The sequence below is a fragment of the Lepidochelys kempii genome, chromosome 6 (assembly GCF_965140285.1).
Source record: "Lepidochelys kempii isolate rLepKem1 chromosome 6, rLepKem1.hap1, whole genome shotgun sequence".
Lineage (NCBI taxonomy): Eukaryota > Metazoa > Chordata > Testudines > Cheloniidae > Lepidochelys > Lepidochelys kempii.
In genome coordinates, this window is record NC_136385.1 from 35,160,820 (window position 1) to 35,182,338 (window position 21,519).

General features: G+C 43.1%; 1 protein-coding gene across 12 annotated transcripts in view; it reads right to left on the bottom strand.

Annotated features, from left to right (window-relative positions):
- The window catches only part of DENND2B (DENN domain containing 2B), a 304,168-nt gene that overhangs the window by 103,944 nt on the left and 178,705 nt on the right, over window positions 1–21,519 (bottom strand). For 11 of the 12 annotated variants that reach the window (XM_073347509.2, XM_073347508.2, XM_073347517.1 and 8 more), the window contains one exon: window positions 8,474–9,691. The exons of the other annotated variant lie outside the window; for it this stretch is intronic. In XM_073347509.2, coding sequence (XP_073203610.1) covers window positions 8,474–9,691 — 1,218 coding nt within the window. The remainder of the gene's footprint in view (window positions 1–8,473; window positions 9,692–21,519) is intronic. 12 annotated transcript variants of the gene reach the window in all.

Genomic DNA, 21,519 nt, shown 5'->3' on the forward strand with positions numbered 1-21,519 from the left:
AATGCTATTATCCCCATTGTACATATGGGGAAATGAGGCACAGAGAGACTAAGGTCCAGATAAGACATTTAGGCACTGCTCTTTCATAGATATCAGAGATTCCAAGGCCAGAAGGGACTGTTGTGATCATCCAGTCTGACCTCCTGTATAGAACAGGCCATAGAACATCCCCAAAATAATTCCTAGAGCATACTGCATAGGAAAACATCAATTTTGATTTAAATATTGCCAGTGATGGAGAATCTACCATGACCTTTGGTAAACGGTTTCAATGGTTAATTATCTTCACTGTCAAAAATGTCCACCTTATTTCCAGTCTGAATTTGTCTAGCTTCAAGTTTCAGCCACTGGATTGTGTTCTACCTTTCTCTGCTAGGCTGAAGAGCCCCTTATTAAATATTTGTTCCCCATGTAAATACTTAATAGGCTGTAAATGAGTCAATAGCAGAGCTAGGGTTAGAACTTCTCCTGTGTTTCAGCCACTGGAATACACTGCCCTTTCTTCCCAGGAGAAAGATGCTCTCTTGAAGTTAAGCTTTCCCCAGATGCATTAGGCCAGTGGTTCTCAACCAGAGGTAAGCGTACTCCTGGGAGTATGCAGAGATCTTCCAGGGGGACATCAACTCATCTAGATATTTGCCTAGTCTTACAACAGGATACATAAAAAGCACTAGCAAAGTCAGTACAAACTAAAATTTCGTACTATTTGTTTATACTACTCTGTACGCTGAAATATAAGTACAATATTTATATTCCAATTGATTTATTTCGTAATCATATGGTAAAAATAAGAGACTAAGCAATTTTTCAGTAATAGTGTGCTGTGACACTCTTGAATTTTTATGTCCGATTTTGTAAGCCAATAGTTTTTAAGTGAGGTGAAACTTGGGGGCACACAAAACAAATCAGACTCCTGAAAGAGGTATAGTAGTCTGGAAAGGTTGAGAGCCACTGCATTAGGAGACCTGGGAACTCATAGTAACAGTTTACTCTCTTAATTTAGTTTTCAATACCCATAATCCCATCAGAAGCACAGAGGGGACAAGGGGGCATACACACTACCCAAGAAAAAAATCCAAGCTGCTGGACACTTGTGAAAATCAGGTGCCTAGATATGGATGTCTGACTATATAAATGTAGGTTTCTATTTTGGAAAAAATCATGGCCATTAATAGTTATCAGCTACCATTTTAGCTGAGGCACCATGTTGGTTTTACACGGTTACTGAGCAGGGGTGAAAATGAGTCGGTACGGGCCGGTATGGCATACCAGTAAGAACCCGCATCGGCCCCTACGCAGGCCACATTAAAGCGCTGCCCCAGCAGTGCGTTAATGTCCCTGCTCCTTTTGCCTCCCCCGTCAGCAGCTCTGCTGGTAGGGTCCATACCGGCAGGGCTGCCGACAGGGGAAGCAAAAGGGGCAGGGATGTTAAAGCAGGACGGTCCTTTGCTGCGGCAGCACTTTAACGTCCCTGCCCCTTTTGCCCCCCCATGGCTGCCGATGGGTGTGGGGGCAAAGGGAGCAGCTGCCCTGGGGTAGGCGATTTAAAGGGCCTGGGGCTCCGGACGCCGCTGCTGCTACTGGAGCCCCAGGCAGTGCGGGCCAGGCGGCCTGGAAGGGCTGGCTGGGGGATGCTGACCCCCAGCCCGGCCCCTTCCACCCGAGGCCAGAGCCGGCCCCGTACTGGTAAGTGTCTGGAGTTACTTTCACCCCTGCTACTGAGTTTTAACTGCGGGGGGGGGGGGGGAGCTAGTTTGAGCTTTTAGACTCAGCCATGCATAAAGGGCAGCGCCTGGCTGCCAAGGTTTTGCACAGCTCCATGTGCAGTGTTTCTCATGGATAAAAGTGTCACGGATTTCTCTCACAGACCCTGTTCTGGGCAGTGGGAAGGATGGGAAACAGAGCTGCACAAAACATGACTGCTGTGGCTTACAAAGGTGGGTGCTGGAAGGTAGTTGGAGGGGTGGGTGTGGAGGATATCTGGAGGTGCAGTCTGGGGTGGGTTTGCTATCTGGGGGGTGTGCTGAAAGCTGTTTGGGGGTGTCTGGAGGTGAATGCGTACTCAGAGCCCTCTGGGAGCAGCTGGGTGGAGATCTCTGGCTGCTGAGGGAAACTGGCCCCACTATTGGGCCCCTCCCCTTCTTTCCACCCTGGCATCACAATAGTTAGGAGGCACAATTTCAGGGCCATCCCTGCAGTATAGCTGGTTGCATAAATCGTCCACCTGGACTGTGGGAACGTGCGACAGGGCTGGCAGTTGGTAGCCCGGCAGCCGTGCTACCCCAGGGGAAGGTAATTTACTGAAGCCTTCCTATTAGTGTCTCTTATGTTTTCATTCACGCGGGTCCGTGCTGCTGTCTGGAGTGTTTGTCAGGTGGAACCTAGGCTCCGCCCACTGCTTTTCCCTCTCTAACTTGTTCATCAGGGGCCTGTGGTGAGGAGTGGTAGATGCACAGTCTTGTTCTCTGAGATACACAATAGCTCCCTGAAGTGGCAGCTATACACTGCCCATTCCTCTGGGCTTAGCCTCATGGATTGCTGGCCCATTATGATTAACAGGGGCCTATGTTCTGCAATTGTCCCTTCTCAAAGACTGAGGATGTTCAGATCCATGGTACTGATACAGGATGCTGATAGGAGCCAACCCTGAGTTTCAGATCCAAATCTGAACTCACTCCAAAACTTAGGGTATGCTTGGCTGTGAGATTTTGGTTCAGGCCTATTTCTAATGTAAACCATCGGTAAGCAACACAGAGGCTTAGGGCCAGTTTTCAAAACTATTTAGGGACCTAATGAGGCAGATAGGCATTTTTGAATCGAGGTGCCTAAGCAGTCTAGGCATTTAACACTCATTGACTTCAATGCAATATCACAAATCAAGGCACTGCATAGGCTCAAACAAGTCATTTCTGGACCCATGGGTCAAGGGAACTCATGCACTCATGAAACTGAAAAAAATCCTAGAAATAGAAACCATCTGCTGAAAAACATTGTGCTGTCTTTGAAAGCTGACTTTATCATTATTATTGGCTTCTTTGACCTTTCTGATAACGGCAGCCATCTTTCTGAGAAGTGACAATATTTAGGACAATATCTGTTTCCGCAGGGGATAAATTACGACTAAACAAATGCTGACCCACCAGACCTTTGGGGTTCTCTAAAAAAACATGCGGACAAATTGCTCCTTCCTCCTGCTCAGGAAAAACCTTCCTACTAACAAGTTCCCCAGACACCTCCCAAACTTTTCCTCCATTGTTCCCCCTGCCTTTCACAAAAGATGACTCCATCTCTCGTAGATGTCCCAGGAAGCCTAGTTACACAGTGCATCCTTAAGAGATTGGTCCTTTTTTCCATTTTCTTTCCTCAGGGGCCAGCCAAGTCAGATATCTCCCAGCGCTGTCATTCACTGCTGCTTTCCTGTTCCCCTGCACTATGGGGCCCTGATCCCAAGGATACCGCCTGAATCTGCCCCCCTGGCAACCAAGGATAGAAGATTGTAAGCCACTTTTCAATTCTGTTTTATGTTACATTAACACTCAAAGAGAAGTAATAGTTTAAACGAAATGTTCAAGTTCTCACAATATCCAAGTGTAAAGCAGCACAGATATTACATCTATCTTCAGTAAGGTGGAAGCTCAGAGATGCCAATTTTATTAATAATAATAATAAAAACATGGCACTTCTTAAATGATTTGCATCAGAAGATCACAAAACACTTTTAATTATTTTAAAGCTAGAAACTAGAGTCACAGAGATGTTCAGGGCCAGAATCAACAATGGACATCAATCTAGGCTTTGAATTTGCTTCTGCAGTATTTGACTGCAATCATTTGAACAGAATTTAGGGGCCCAATTCACTGCTTTCTTACCCTGTGTAAACTGACAGTAACTCTACTGAAATCAGTGCTGCAACACTGGTGTAAAGCTGGGGAATTGGACTGCAGAAGTTGACCTGATTTGTGCAAGGCATCAAGTAGAATCATAGAAAATTAGGGTTGGAAGAGACCTCAGGAGGTCATCTAGTCGAACCCCCTGCTGAAAGCAGGACCAACCCCAACTAAATCAAGTAGTTATGGTAGTCCTCTCAACTCTACATTTTACACCCTAATGATCATCATTATTAGTTTAATGCTAACACATTCAGGCCTAAGGCCCCATTGTGCTACGTGCTGAAAAAGACATATCCTTGCCCCTGTGAGTTCACTATCTAATCTAATCACCACAGGTGACTGAACTCAAAAACTGTGTGCATAGGTGATGGTGTATGCATATTCTCCATCACCCAGACTATTTGTCAACACTGAGCATGTATACAATGAGGATTGTGATACTGGCCTCCTTTGTAAAGCACTTTGAGATCTACTGATGAAAAGTGCTATATAAGAGCTACATATTATTATAATAAATGACAGATCACACAGTGAATTCCCAATTCCCTGCTCTAGCCACTGTACACATTCCTCACTATATCACTTGCCTGAGTTTTCAAACACATGTCATTACTTACATATGAGCACACACAAAAATTACTTCTGGTGATCTGAACATTCACAGTGCTGCACTATGCAAAATGAGTGCAGCTTTCTTTCACGTTCAGCTACAGGGAGAACTCTGATTAGCCCATAGGCTTGGTTTTGCTCACTGAGATTTCAGCCACGGTTCACAGATACACACTATTAACCACAGTTTGGTTTTTCGCATTTCCTCACTCTCTTTCTATGAAAAACAGCAGTAGTAACGTCATTTGATCCAATTCAGACACAGGCTCTGAAAGCCCAATCCTCCCTTCCTCCTGCCCCATTGCATTTTAGGTCAGGTTGTGCTGACATACGCTTGCAAGAAGTTGAGCCAATATCTAGTACCAAATACTGAATTTATAGGGTACATTCAAAATAGCGCATAACAGTTACTTGTAAAACTCATAAATACTGAATATGTGCGCATTATACACACACAGCATCCAAAGGTGTCCATAAATTAGTACTTCGAAAGGTTATGAACAATTTACCCCTACAGTTTCCAAGCAGCCAACAGATTTTGAGCCATGTCATTCCCATTAAAAGTCAGAGGGAGTCACACACTTAAAATCACAGTCTACTGTTTCAGAGTAGCAGCCGTGTTAGTCTGTATCCGCAAAAAGAAAAGGAGGACTTGTGGCACCTTAGAGACTAACCAATTTATTTGAGCATGAGCTTTTGTGAGCTACAGCTCACTTCATCGGATGCATTCAGCGGAAAATACAGTGGGGAGATTTATATACACAGAGAACATGAAACAATGGGTATTACCATACACACTGTAACAAGAGTGATCAGGTAAGGTGAGCTATTACTAGCAGGAGCGCGGGGGGGGGGGGGGGGGGGGAGGAGAACCTTTTGTAGTGATAATCAAGGTGGGCCATTTCCAGCAGTTGACAAGAATGGCTGAGGAACGGGGCGGGGGAAATAAACATGGGAAAATAGTTTTACTTTGTGTAATGACACATCCACTCCCAGTCTTTATTCAAGCCTAAATTGATTGTATCCAGGTTTCAGAGTAACAGCCGTGTTAGTCTGTATTCGCAAAAAGAAAAGGAGGACTTGTGGCACCTTAGAGACTAACCAATTTATTTGAGCATAAGCTTTTGTGAGCTACAGCTCACTTCATCGGATGCATTCAGTGGAAAATAAGTGGGGAGATTTATATACACAGAGAATATGAAACAACGGGTGTTACCATACACACTGTAACGAGAGTGATCAGGTAAGATGAGCTATTACCAGCAGGAGAGCGGGGGGAAAAAACCTATTTCACATCTGGGGACAATGTATACCTTCAAATCAGCAGCACTGCTATGGGTACCCGCATGGCCCCACAGTATGCCAACATTTTTATGGCTGACTTAGAACAATGCTTCCTCAGCTCTCGTCCCCTAATGCCCCTACTCTACTTGCGCTACACTCATGACATCTTCATCATCTGGACCCACGGAAAAGAAGCCCTTGAGGAATTCCACCATGATTTCTACAATTTCCGTCCCACCATCAACCTCAGCCAGGACCAGTCCACACAAGAGATCCACTTCCAGGACACTACGGTGCTAATAAGCGATGGTCACATAAACACCACCCTACACCGGAAACCTACTAACCGCTATTCCTACCTACATGCCTCCAGCTTTCACCCTGACCACACCACACGATCCATTGTCTACAGCCAAGCTCTGTGATACAACCGCATTTGCTCCAACCCCTCAGACAGAGACAAACACCTACAAGATCTCTATCAAGCATACTACAATACCCACCTGCGAAAGTGAAGAAACAGATTGAGAGAGCCAGAAGAGTTCCCAGACATCACCTACTACAGGACAGGCCTAACGAAGAAAATAACAGAACGCCACTAGCCGTCACCTTCAGCCCCAAACTAAAACCCTTCCAATGCATTATTAAGGATCTACAACCTATCCTGAAGGATGACCCAACACTCTCACAAATCTTGGGAGGACAGGCCAGTCCTTGCCTACAGACAGCCCCGCAACCTGAAGCGAATACTCACCAGCAACCACATACCACACAACAGAACCCAGGAACCTATCCTTGCAACAAAGCCCGTTGCCAACTGTGCCCACATATCTATTCAGAGGACACCATCACAGGGCCTAATAACATCAGCCACACTATCAGAGGCTCGTTCACCTGCACATCTACCAATGTGATATATGCCATCATGTGCCAGCAATGCCCCTCTGCCATGTACATTGGTCAAACTGGACAGTCTCTACGTAGAAGAATAAATGGACACAAATCAGATGTCAAGAATTATAACATTCATAAACCAGTCGGAGAACACTTCAATCTCTCTGGTCACGCGATTACAGACATGAAAGCTGTGATATTACAACAGAAAAACTTCAAATCCAGACTCCAGCGAGAGACTGCTGAATTGGAATTAATTTGCAAATTGGATAAAATTAACTTAGGCTTGAATAGAGACTGGGAGTGGCTAAGTCATCATGCAAGGTAACCTATTTCCCTTTGTTTTTTTCCTAACACCACCAACACACACACACACACACACACACCCCCCAACCCCCCACCCCCATTCCTCAGACATTCTTGTTAAACCCTAGATTTGTGCTGGAAATGGCCCAACTTGATTATCATACACATTGTAAGGAGAGTGATCACTTTAGATAAACTATTATCAGCAGGAGAATGGGGTGGGGGGAGAGAAAGCCATTTTTTCATGGTTTGTATGTATAAGAACATCTTCTGTATTTTCCACAGTATGCATCCGATGAATTGAGCTGTAGCTCACAAAAGCTTATGCTCAAATAAATTGGTTAGTCTCTAAGGTGCCACAAGTCCTCCTTTTCTTTTTGCGAATACAGACTAACACGGCTGTTACTCTGAAACCTGGATACAATCAATTTAGGCTTGAATAAAGACTGGGAGTGGATGTGTCATTACACAAAGTAAAACTATTTTCCCATGTTTATTTCCCCCGCCCCGTTCCTCAGCCATTCTTGTCAACTGCTGGAAATGGCCCACCTTGATTATCACTACAAAAGGTTCCCTCCCCCCCCCCACCCCCCCCCCCCGCGCTCCTGCTGGTAATAGCTCACCTTATCTGATCACTCTTGTTACAGTGTGTATGGTAACACCCATTGTTTCATATTCTCTGTGTATATAAATCTCCCCACTGTATTTTCCGCTGAATGCATCCGATGAAGTGAGCTGTAGCTCACGAAAGCTTATGCTCAAATAAATTTGTTAGTCTCTAAGTGTTAGTCTCTAAGGTGCCACAAGTACTCCTTTTCTTTTTAGAGTCTACTGTGGAAATGTAGCTGTAAGGATTAACAGTTTAAAATTACCATACTGGTCACCAGTTTTGTATTTACATATAAAGGCCACTCTGTAAGAGTTTTCTCAGAATTAAACCCTCACGAATCCATTGCCACTCATTTAGGACTGACAATTCCAAGAATGGAATGAAACAGACAACAACATCCCACCTAACAGGCATGTTTACTGTGTCTGCAACCTTCAGATGCAAATGCATCCCCTTTTGATGTGCTTTGAGGTTAAAACACTCACACAACAAGGACACTGATAGAATGATAATGGTTGTATTACAAGAGCTAAGAAGATAATGAAATTATGCTTCATTAAAGATCTGGAGTAAGGCGTTTATGCCAGATTGACACAGATGACCTTCAGCAGGTATGGAGCAGTCATGAAGGCTCGCCTAGTGGATCCAGATTTCCTAGTAGGAGAATTTCCGTGGTCTTCAAAACTGTAATAAAAAAAGGTAATGTACCAGGTTCACAACCAGTCAGTGCACTTTTATGGTAGAGCTCAAGCCAGTATCAAAGGCTTCTTGCTTTTCTTGGGCCAAAAGCATTGAATTAGGAGGGAGAAGAATCCTGTTATTCACAAATCACTCTATATTTATTTTAATATTACGTGCAATACATTTCCCCAGATTTTACCTATTTTGGGATTTTCTGTGAAAGCGTGACTCTTTCTTCTGTCTCCTGGTTACGGGGGGAGCAGGGGTGGATGGGAGAGGGGGAGGAGCAGCAGGTGTCGGAGAAGGAGGTAGACCATTGCTTGGTTTACTTTTGTGGTTCTTATCAGCTTCATATTCAAAGGTGCGTTTGGGTTTGGGGACAGGGTTCACTGCTGTGTTAGCTGGGCTCTCAGGGAGCAGCTTAGGGCTACCAGAATCTATGGTAGCCCCTTGTTTCGTCTTATTACTTTTTTCAGTCTCAGTAGGTGTTTCTGGATCCCTCCCAATACTAACAGTCCCTCCTTTGCTATCGCTCACGTTCTCACTCAAACCTTCCACAGTACCCAGCGTCATGGACTTTTTCCTCCCTCTGTCAACACTATAGCAGCTACTTGGCAACTGAGGGAGACCCCTGCCAGGCTGTTCTTTTAATGCCTGTTCAATCTTCTGTATTCTGTTTAGCACTGCGGAAGTCTCTTTTCTGGCATGCCCTTTGAAGAAAGCATTGGAAGGAGCCTCGCTCCTGCTTGGTCTCTTTTCCAGCCTATGGCAGGAATCTCTGTCCGGGAGCTCCTCCTCCTCTGTTTCTGGGTAGGAGCACTCGGAAAATGTTCTGCTCATTCTCCGGAATCCTTTAAAATCAAAAGTCTTCTCACTGCAAGGAGAGGGCAATATGCTAGGGCAGCCCTCACTGCCAGATCTGTCCCCGAGGTCCCTCTTGTCCATACGTGTGCTCATCCTGGGAGAAAGCTGCTTGCGGCACTCCCATTCTGTAATCTTCTGCCTGATGTCCAGTGCCTGGGAGTGGATGCTTGCCCTGCTGAGAGAGATGTTCCGTAAATTGGCTGCAGTTCCCAAGGTGAGAGTGCTCCGGGTGAGCTGACGGCTCCCTATTCCATCCCCATCCTGAGTCTCCTTGGGGGTCTCTTTTTGGTCCTCAGCCTTGCGAACAGATAGCCTTTTATCCAAGGAGCCAACGCTCACAGCTTTGAGAGAGTGGTTTGGAGAGTCCGTGTCTGAGTGGAGCCCGGAGGTGCCTCTCAGCGCAGACCCCCGGCTGCTCCAGTCCTTGAGGAGCAGCCTGGAATTGGAAACTTTGGTGAACCTCGTGGACCGGCAGGACTCCTCACTGTCACTGAGCGGATGGGCTGGGCTTCTGGGTGGGGACAAAAGAGGAGGCGGAGAGACTGACTGACACCTGGAAACAAAAAGAAAATAAAAATCAGCTCCCTTGAAAACTAAAGTTAATAGCTAATCTCTTATCTACAAGTAAACAGGACTACGTATGCAAATCACACAACAGCAAATACCATTCTCCGAGGGCAACTAAATGCTGTCCAACTACAAAATTACAGGGAGTAGCAATTTGCAAAGAACTGGCATTTCCAAAACCAACTTTCCTCCCTTTTGCCCAGGATTTACTGAGGCTTGCTCCATCTGAGTATAGCTGTCAGCCTCATATCAAGCCATTGCCTTGAAAGCATCTACCACAGAGAAAATGGGGCAGATCCTCAGCTGCTATAAACAAACATAGATCCATTGGCCTCTGAGAGATTGAGGCCTCTTGGCAGGAAGACAATACTACATCGAAGAAGACTCCCACTGAAGCAAGAATCAGGGAAGCTTACATAAGGAAAATAGCTTAGATCTTGGAAACAGTAAGCCAATCAATTAAAAATATGGAGGTTTTTATCTCATGACATCCACAGTATAATAACATTACAATATTTTTTAGCAAGTACAAATTTATATACAAAATCGAATTAAAATGGCAAAGGAAAGACCTGTTTTGTCTTTGGACTGATAGAAGCCAACAGATGAAATTTAGTGATCTTTATAAGGAAGAACAAATAATTCCTTATCAAAAAAAGTATTACTGTCTGGAAAAAGAAAAAAAAAAAGGTTAACTCTAAAAAGTATAAAATATCCAAAAAGCTCTCAGCAATTCCTTTTCTAAATTATCAGGACCTTTAAAGACACATTTTTGCCTTGGTTTGCAGAATGCACCATTGTTACTATCCAGTTATATTTTATCAAACTTTTGCAAACTGTTACAAAGAGCTTCAAAAAAGAACAGTAAGACACTCACAAATCAGTAATATAGCAGCAATGTGAAAATTAAGCCAAAACCCTGTCAAAAACAGGGTTGTAAGTCTCCTGTCAAAAAATGCACACAAAATATAGCACCAAATTAATCACAACTCCTTCAACAGTCAGTCTTAGAAACCCTTTCAGTTCTAAAGAGTAATTAAAGGGAAGGGAAAAAACATATCTCCTTACATCTGAAGCTGATTTTCTATTGTAAGGAAAACGTGGACAGTTTTAATTTATCCCGCTCTCTATACGTAAAATCCAAATGGAAGATCTACTTAGATAAATGCAAAGAACCATGTGAGCCATACAACTCAGACATTACCAGTGCAGAAATAGTTTGAAAGATCCCTGCTTCTCAGTTGTCTCCACCCTTAATGGGCAGCCCATACTTACAGTGTGGATCCTGATCAAGTCCTACACACTGGTCAGAATATCCAGAGTACTGAAACAATCACTGTACAGCACTACAGAGCTTAGCTTGAGACATGAGAGTCTTATTCCTTCAGAAACATTCCAGTGAATCAGAACAACAACAACAAGAAGTTGTTAGTTCTCATCCCAGTTTCCCAGAGTTAATGCTGCCTTGCAAGCAAAAACTCAGAAGGACAATAAAAGCTCAGGTCAGAGAAGAACAACAAAGTATCACCAAAAGCAACTTAACTCTTTTTCAGTGTCCTGTGAGGGATCACATCTCTTTGGCACAGAAGTTGCAGACCTCTTTGACTAGATGAGTTTTATTTGCTTCTTCTGCATTTCAAAAAAATAAATATGTCCTCCAAGAGGAACTGCATGCTTTGCCCCATAGAGCAATGACAAATCATTCACCAGTTGCTGGTTAGGTGCAGTTGAGTTTTGTCTTCATGACAGTAATGGTAGTATCGGGGAATAAATGTGTAATTCTGAGCCCTAGAACAGAAAGTCAAATTCCCTGCTATTCTGTTTAGCTTCAAAAACATGTTCCTTTGTAGACAAGAAATCCCAGAAGATCAGGAGCAACCATGTGGTAGCAGGTTTAGTATTTTTGGAAGCTTGTCTCAAAATTGAATTTATAATGGAATGTTCCACATAATCCTCCTTACCCAGCAGCCCTCTCAACCACTGTAGGTCCTGAAGACATTTCCTGAATCTGTCTTCTCAGGCTTCCGAAGGACATGTGTGGTTCTGAATCTTGATTTTTTCCCCCCCTCTTCAGTTTTAAACTACCAAATCACGTTACTGATTTCATCCCTAATGCTGACTCATCTTGTTGGGATTTGGAATGATGTTCTCCAGAAGGGCATTTCCGCTGCTGCAGGGGCACTCTACCATTTGTCTGAACGTAACAAGAACATCCTGGACCAAATGGAGCCATTTATGCCTAACATCCACAGTCTGTGTCGCTGCTGCTTCAAGATGTGTGTTAGCCAGATCCCCAGTTGGGATTCAAAATGTCCATCTGGAGTCTGTGACCCACAGAGGGCATGTTAAGATTTTCTCCCCTCCTCAAGATTATCCTTCTTCTCTAGGGTGGGAACACTGAGTTACAAATCAAGGGGGGACTTTTCAGTTAAATTAAAGCATCAAACTCAAATGATAAATTAAACTCATAATAGCAGGAATAAAGTGCAGAGTAATTGGGGTCAGATTAGCAGTTAGATATTGGAGCTAGTGAGATTATCCTGATAATCCTTTGCCTGTCTTTGACTTTTCTGTTTAATGGAAAATATTTGAATGATTGCCTTCACTGTGTTGTTTTTGAAAGGATTTTCATGTAATCCTGCCTCCCCCTTGCTGCATTAAATAGAAGATAATAATCTTCATAATCAGGAAAACTATTGAACATTTGTAATGTGAAAGTGCCTAGAGGTCAACCAAACTGGAGTTCCTTTGTGGTAGGTGCTATACAAACACGTAATAAATGGCAACCCTAGCCAGAGTTTACAGTCTAATAGAGAAAATGCTCAAATCAAACAGCATATAGATTCTGTGAGTCAATTTTAGGAAGTTGTTACTAATAGTACATTGGGTTTTCTTTAATGAGATAGTTTAGTTCTTTTATGAGATAGTTAAGCCTCCTATTTCAGTGGTTTTCACTTGTTATAGTCCATATGAAAACAATAAAGTGTATCATTTAACATTTCCACTCCCATAAATAAGAACACTTCTGAAGTAGGTAAATTACATTAGCTCCATTTTATAGATGGGAAAAGTGAGGCAGAGATCCTAAAGCTGCAAGCAGAGAATGCCAGGATTATAATTTTGAGTTCCTGGTTCCCAGCCCTGTGTGCAAATTACTAGTCCACAGTTCTCCAAATGGCTGGCACTGACTGTATCATAGTGCCTTGATATATAGTGCTTCATATTAGTGTTTGTATATGCTAACGTATTTGTTTATTGGGACAGTAGGGTTGGTTTTTTTTGTTCACATTAATGCATTTGTAATCCTTATTTTATTTATTAAAAAGATACAGGATAAAAACAAAACAAAATAATAAAGAGAACAGGTAGCAACTGAAGGGGGTTTATTGCTGTCATGAGCTTTTGTGGAGTGCTGCCCTCTGACTGCAATAACCCAAAACTGCTTTAAAACGTTCTAACACGTTTAAATGTTAAAGCAGTGGTTTTCAACCTTCTTTCATTTGCGGATCCCTAACAAATTTTGAATGGAGGTGCAGACCCCTTTGGAAATTCAACCTGTGGTCCGCAGAGCCCTACCATAAAAGTCTTAGACCATTAGGGGGACTGCGGGCCAAATCTGAACCGCCAGATGCTTTGGAACGGACCCTGAAATCTTTTTATTTACTTCTTATCATTATTGTATTTTTTTAAATTATTTTCTCTGGAGTGAGGACCTTGACTATACCTTGAAAAGAAATTTGGACCTTGACAAAAAATAATTGACTACCACTGTCTTAGACTGAAAACGGACTGAACAGAATTCAACTATAAATGTCTCTCATGTTTGGCCCATCATTGATGCAGTGTCAGAAGGGCGCTAAACTGTGGGCTTCCGGGTGTTGACCTGTAAGTGGGGGTATGCACATACTTTTGATTGATCAGAAAAATGGAATGCCTTTTCTGGGATCTGAAACTTTGTTTCCATTCACAGACCCCTTATACATCATCTGCAGACCTGCAGGGGTCTGCGGACCACTGGTTGAAAACCACTGCTTTAACATTTTCTTCTGAATTGAACACTACTGTTATTTTCATTCATAATATTTCTATGTTACTGTTAGGAATGTTCCCTGATCAGTTTTATAGTCTCAGGAACATCTTTGGAGTTGTTTTATATTTTACTTTTGTGAAGAGGTTTATTGAATCGGCAGGGAGAAACTGCATGATTCTGCATGCATTGCAAAGTTTTTCTCCAAAATCTATATTAATACACAAACAAAAGTACTAGGTTTTTCTTTCCATAGCAAAGTTATTGTTTAAATTATCTGCTGTTAAGGCTTCATCTTGCACCATTGAGTTCAATGGCAAAACTCCTATTAACTTTAACGGTCAAGACCAGGTCTTTAGAATAAAAGTCATTTTTGTAATGCATATGGCTAGGCATTTGTAATATTACAAAACAATCCTGGCACTGTTAACACACTTCTTGGCTGAAGAACACACAACAGAATGGCAGATTCTCAAGACTTTCCCAAAGCGGGCCAAAGGTGGAAAGCAGAGATGAGTTGAAGAATGGCTGACCGAAAACACAAAGCTATAGGGAGAACCAGGTAGTAGAATACTTCACACACAAAGCCCAATCACAGTCTTATTTCCATCACGGTAAATCAGGAATAACTCTGTGGAAATCAATGAGTTACACAAGTGTGGAGTTGGTGTGGTGGCAGTGAGTGGAGAACCAGGTCCAATGTATGTAACTGAGGGCAGAATTTGGCACATAAGGTATTGTATAGCCTGAATTGGCCAGGGGGCTGATTTACACATCAGTATATAGCTAAAATTGCAATTTAAAAAAGTAGGGCCAGCTCTCAGATAATGTAAATCAGCACATCTCCATTGACTTCAGTGGAACTTTATTGTTTTACACAATCTTAGGATTTGGCCCTGTAACGCCACCAGTGAGATAAAAGCCTCCTTATTTCCCCAGATTGCAGATGAGATCCTAATACTAAACTGTGACCAAAGCCTCTGAGCTACTGTCTTGTTATTCAAAAACCTCTTCTAAAGTGCACATCTCATAGGATGCAGGGTCCACAAGCAGATTTCCCTACACTTACTGTGATTGAACAGTACCTTACTCTCCAAGTCATCCTCTTAAAATTAGTAGTACTGCTCAATATGAATACAAGGCAGAATTCTGCCCATGGGGATTCAGGCATTCTAACAAGGACTCAACTATGTGATTTACTAAGACCACTGGAATCAAGGAACAGTACAATTATACTCCCAAAATTTAACTGCACAGAATAAATGCTCTTCCCCAAAAAACCCACTTCCATGGGAGGATAGATAGATATTACTGTAAAAAGACATAATTAAATAACTTTATTATAATCTTTGTTTCAAGCCAAAATATTTTTATTGAAGTTTTCTATATACAGAATGATATATACAATGTCTTAGAAGACGTATCATTACACATTCCCTCAAAATAATAAGTATAAACAGCATAACTCAAAACTATGGAATCAAAATTGAATTTCTTAAAGGTTCACTTGAACAGAATCCTAGGAGAATATTTCTTTCCTGCTCAGGAATTCTGCTCATTGTTCTGGAAATAATAGTATTTCACAGAGCAAATTGCTATGAGTTGCCATTTTCTTCCATCTGAAAATCTTCTGCCTTAGCTGAGAAGCGTTTAAACCACTAACAAGCAATTGAGAAAAGCCCAGACCTTACTTAGCAAACTACAGTGTAAATTTCAAAGCAATTTTTTTACCAGGGTATGGAATAAAATGTATAGATGCCTGGCATACAAGAGAGATTTGTTAAAGATGATGATGAAATTAGATGCCCCACCTTTATTCCATTGTATTCACGCTGCATAGTGAAGGAACCAGTAAGAGTCTGATCTCTTGCTTAGGCTCTGATCCTACAACGTTTTACGTACCTCCTTACCTTTACTAGCATGAGCCACCATGGACTGTGACTATTCATGGTGGCAAAGTTAAGCTCCAGCGTCAATATTTGTAGGATCAGGGATGAGTGCATGGATACTATTGAAAGCATTTTGCCAAAGAAAGCCCTTTAACTTATGCTTGCCACACACAAAAAACGATAGAAAATTACTTTTTAAGCAAACCAAGATCATCAGGTTATAATATTCCAATTCAGCACAGAATAAGGGTGTTAGCTACATTATCAACCTGATGTGTTAAATCAGTACTATGGGCCTGATCTCTTTTTGGAACACAGTTTCTTCTGCTTCCAGACCACCTCAGAACATCTCCTACACTGTGGGTTGGGTGTAGCTGATTCAGGGCCTGATACACTGGCTTTACAAGTCCTCGTTGCCTTTTCAGGTTCTGCAGTGCAAAGCAGCCAGTGTGGTGGCCAAGGAGGTGCCCCTATGTTTTATTAGGATGATACATTATGGCAGGTAACAATAATAATTTGCACTTAGGTAGCAGTTTTCATCCAAGGATCTACAAGTGCTTTATAAACATTAAATAAGCATTATTATTAAGCAACATTCTACACTCGTGAATAAATTCAGCCACAGAGAGGTTAAGTGACTTGTCCTGAACGCAAGGTGAGTCAGTGGCAAAGCTGGGACTAAAACTCAGCATTCCTAATCCCCAGCGCCCTGCTCTGACCCCAGGACTAAGCAGTACCAACTTCAAGGCATCACTGTAGCTTCCCTGAAGTTTCATAAATTACTCCAGAGATTAAATTCGATCGAAGAGGGTGAGCCCCAGCACGTCAGGAAAAGCTGTTTGACATACCTTTATCTTTCCAGAATGTGAGATAGTTTCTAGATTTTACTAATGCAGGCAATGTCACTTTTCAACATGTACACCACCTGGGCAAAGTATTTACCTACAAAGGGTGTGGTGAAAGTGCAAATTTCCCTCCCTGGTTTGCTGTAATTAATATCCCTTTGTTTCAGCCTAATGTTTACATTAGAAAGTTCATATTAGTTCTGTGTGTTTTTCCCCCCCCCCAGGACTGGTTCATGTCTGCTTGGTTGCTGCTGAGTATTTTATTCGGGTTCTGTGCTGATCCCAGCTTTTCCTCTGAGCATTTTGCCATTTGTATCAAGGCAACCTAACCTAAATCAGAGCAATCCTAATAAAATCAGAACCAGCTGGGACCCTAAACAGGCGAGTAGTGTATTTCAGCACACGTGGCCTAGTACAGATGAATGGAGACTTACCACAAAGATCATTGTTCCAATCAGCATCTACAGAGATCTGTAGAAAATACTAGCAAAAATCTGCAGCAACTTTACCCAAAGCTGCAAAATTCAGTGGAGCACCGAATTTAAAAAAGGCTCCCAAACCCTCACGATAACTCTTTTACTGCATTCACAGTGTGGGGAGGAATTCAAGTAGAGAAACATTTGAAGACTGTATATCCATACGCTGTACTATTTAGAACAGGGGTGGGCAAACTAGGATCTGCGGGCTGCATCTGGCCATCAGGGCTTTGGATCCGGCCCATGGGATTGCCACCCCCGTGGTGCAATGGGGCTAAGGCAGGCTCCCTGCCTGCCCTGGCCCTGTGCTGCTCCCGGAAGCAGCCGGCACCATTTCCCTGTGGCCCTAGGGGAAAAAGGTCTCTGCGCGCTGCCCCTGCCTGTAGGCAGCTACGATTGACTGGGAACAGAGAACCGCGGCCAACGGGAGCTTTGGGGGAGCTACCTGCAGGCAAGGGCCCCCTGCCCTGAGTCCCCTGCTTCTCCCTGCACCCCAACCCCCTGCCCTGAGCCCCCTGCTGTACCATGCACCTGTCCTGCACTCCAACCCCCTGCCCTGAGCCCTCTGCTGCACCCCTTCTGCACCTCAACCCCCTGCCCTGAGCCCCCTACCACACCCCACACCCTTCCCTGCACCCCAACCCCCTGTCCCAGCCCTACATTCACGGCCCTGAATGCAATTTCCCCACCCAGATGTGGCCCTCGGACCAAAAAGTTTGCCCACCCCTGGTTTAGAATATGGGAGCCAGATCCTCCGCTGGTGTAACTCAGCATAGCTCCACTGAAGTAATTGAAGCTACACTGATTTACACCCACTGAGGATATATACCTCATAAATATTATGGATATTTATCAGATAAAGTGTCCAGGTAATTAATTAACAGTTTTAAAGCAGTCTCATGATATTCCCTGTTTAATCATTCAGCTTCATTGCCTGAAGCTGGGGGCTGCTGCTCTGTATGAGGTTGTTTAAAAATGTGACTGTAAGAAGTCAAAACACGTATTCGACATTAACATTCCATTACAGTGAAGGGGGAAAGTCCACACCTCTGTTGGCGCTACATTTGTCAGTCTGTTTGGCAGCCGAGCAAACAAGGCTGATGTGTACAGATTTACAGGATGAAGAGGTGTGCAACAAGGTTATCTCAACGAGCAGACAGGTGGAAAAAACCTAAACCTCTAAGGTTTCTATTGTGTGTATGGTTAGATAAGCTTATCTGTTGTCTGAGTCTTATCTATCTAATGTAAGCCTCCAATCAGCTGAAAGACAAGTGAAATAAGCCTCTTATTGTGGAGGATATATTTTATCAGATTCTTAGGGATAAATTTTCAGAGGAGCATTTTTCCAGGGCTTTGGAGCGGAGCCCGGAGCTGGTGAGTGGAGCTGGAGAGCGGAGCGCTGCAGGTTTTCACCTGGAGCTGGAGCGGAGCCGGAGCACAGCTCCAATGCCCTGCATTTTTCCTCATGCAAGCATAAGCTGTCGCCAAAAAAACTACACCTGAACTGCACCTGCATCCAAAATATAACTGGGCTTTATTATGGGTTCAAATCATGTAGCAAATACCCAAATTTTGGAAACCCAAAAACGTGGAAGTCGATTTCTAGCCCCACAGACAGAGAGGCAGGGAACGGGTCCAGCTGAAACACGTTCCTTAGGCTACGCCTACACCCAAAATGCTACAGTGGCACATAGCTGCAGCTGCAGTGCTGCAGTGGAGACTGTCAGGGGAGGAGTTCTCCCATTGCTGTAGTTAATCCACCTCCCTGAGAGGCGGCACCCAGGTTGCTGGAAGTATTCTTCCATGGACCTGGCGCTGTCTACCCCAGGGGTTAGGTTGGCTTAACTACATCTCTCAAGGCCAATGGAAGTTTTCATGTAGACCAGCCCTTAATCCAGTTGAGTTGCACTTTAGTCCATGGGTAGCTCCTCTGATTTCAGTGTGGTTACCTTAATAGGGGCACAGAAGGCAACTGTCCCCCCAGCAGCCTTGAGATGTATGGGTGGCGCTGGTTCAAAGGACGTGTAAGTCATGAATTTTTACATGGGGTTGGAGAGTGAGCCCACCCTGCACTCACCCAGCAATGGTGGCTGCTATCCCACAGGGCAGGGCCTCTGGCACATGGGATCACATGTCAGTTCACTCTTCAATCCCACCCACCCTGCCTTCCCTCATGAATAATTTTTTTTTGGAAGGATGGGGGGGCCTTAGTTTCAGATTTTGCCCCAGACCCCCAAAATCCTTTGCAGCCCTGCCCCCCACTGGTTACAAAATCTGATTCTGCCATGGGTTACCTATGATATCAGGTGCTAGTCAGCATGAATAAGGATGTCAGAACCTGACTCATTATGAGAAAATGTCACCTACTTCACAAGATTTTACATTAATACACTGTAGATTATTGTCAATCTGCTACTGGTGCCAATGTACCACATCTATTATGATGTTCCACTGTTGTCAGTGAATTACTGAATTTAAATGTTTTGATGGGTCATTGACTTCCCTACAACTACTGTGGAATTTGCACAGGCAGTAGAGAGAGGCTAAGCAGCAAAGCATTGAAACTTGCAGATTAAAACCTAGCACGGCTCGTACTGATAGCTAGAGAACTAAGAACTTGTTAAAAGAGAAATACTAAGAAGTTAAGTCAAAGCTCAGTTAGTGAGATATCATGTTGCAGATATATTCTCCCTCTGCTATGGACACCATGGCTAGGAAATTGTCTAGCAAATGAACGGCTCCCGAAAAACAGTCTAGGGGTCAGTGCCGAACACATGCCTGTAAAAGCTTACAATACCAATCAACAACGTTATAAAAATAAGACCAAAAGAACACAAACAGGCGTTACCAGTAGTGAGTGCCATTATGGTACAACCTGCCTCCATTCACACTAGTAAAAATAGGTCTCCTAAGCCTAGCTGCAAAGAAGAATTCGGGTGCCTGAAAGAAAGCTACATTGTGACTGAAGCAATGAGCCTATTGTAGAGGAATATTCATGCCAGTGAATTCTTTTCTCTATCTCCAAAAGAACTATAAGTGACTTCCCCCAGTCCTTCCCTCTGAAAAACTAAAAGCAGGCTTCTTTCAGCTAACTATCAAACACACCATACACTAGTTGCTTTGACTTTGAGATGGGTTATGAGACAAATCCATTAGATAGAGAAGATCCATAACAAAATTTCAACATTATTTGCATCTCACACTGTTCTCCTTTTATCTCCACCACCTTTATGTCTCCCTGGGCAAGTTCCCTGCTGCCTTCATTCTATGGCAGTGATGTTGACTGCGAAGGGAACAAAATTCAGTCTAAGCCACTTCATCTTGAATCAAAGTAGCAGCTGTAGCCCATGAAAGCTTATGCTCTAATAGATTTGTTAGTCTCTAAGGTGCCACAAGTACTCCTGTTCTTTCCATCTTGAATGGTCTTTAAAATACTTGTTAACTACTTATGCTAAACAATATGTCCCAAATTCTATTTAGCTGTAACACTCTGAGTACATTTCCCAGCCCTGAAGAAGAGCTCTGTGTAAACTTGAAAGCTTGTCTCTCTCACCAACAGAAGTTGGTCCAATAAAAGATATTACCTCACCCACCTTGTCTCTAATATCCTGGGGCCAACACAGCAACAACAACACTGCATAGTCTAACCCCAGGTATCAGAATAACAGCCGTGTTAGTCTGTATTCACAAAAAGAAAAGGAGTACTTGTGGCACCTTAGAGACTAACCAATTTATTTGAGCATAAGCTTTCGTGAGCTACAGCTCACTTCATCGGATGCATACTGTGGAAAGTGTAGAAGATCTTTTTATACACACAAAGCATGAAAAAATACCTCCCCCCACCCCACTCCTATTACCAGCAGGAGAGTGGGGTGGGGGGTGGTATTTTTTCATGCTTTGTGCGTATAAAAAGATCTTCTACACTTTCCACAGTATGCATCCGATGAAGTGAGCTGTAGCTCACGAAAGCTTATGCTCAAATAAATTGGTTAGTCTCTAAGGTGCCACAAGTACTCCTTTTCTTTTAACCCCAGGTAGTCACATTGGGGCAGTTAGTCTTAGTGCCAAACACATAACCAGCAGTAATTTGTGTACCTTGTAAGATCCCTGCTGGGCATTTGGGAAGCCCCAGCAGAAACCTACTTGTTGCAGATATTTTGAATCTGTACAGATACCAGTGACTTTCTACGTCTGAACCGACTGCTATATTCACAAACCCCTGTATACCCTATCAAAGAAGATGGCTTGAATCCTCAATTACATTAAAACTCCTTACACTGGCTGTGTAAAGGGACATGAGGATGTGGGTAATTGTTCAGAAACTTCAGTGCAACCGAGAACCAGGCCTTGTATCTATTTGGTTTGACAACTAAGCCTCCATATTACAATGTTCAGACATTCAGGCAGATAATATAGACTACTGCCATTCTATAAATATCTCAAATAGATTAATACGTACTACAGTTCATTAACTTAAATCTAACTAAGACAGTTTATTATGAGTACAGGATGTGAACTTTTCTCACCCAAAGGTGGGACTAGTGTCATAAGGTTATTTTCAAGCTGTTTTGACTTGT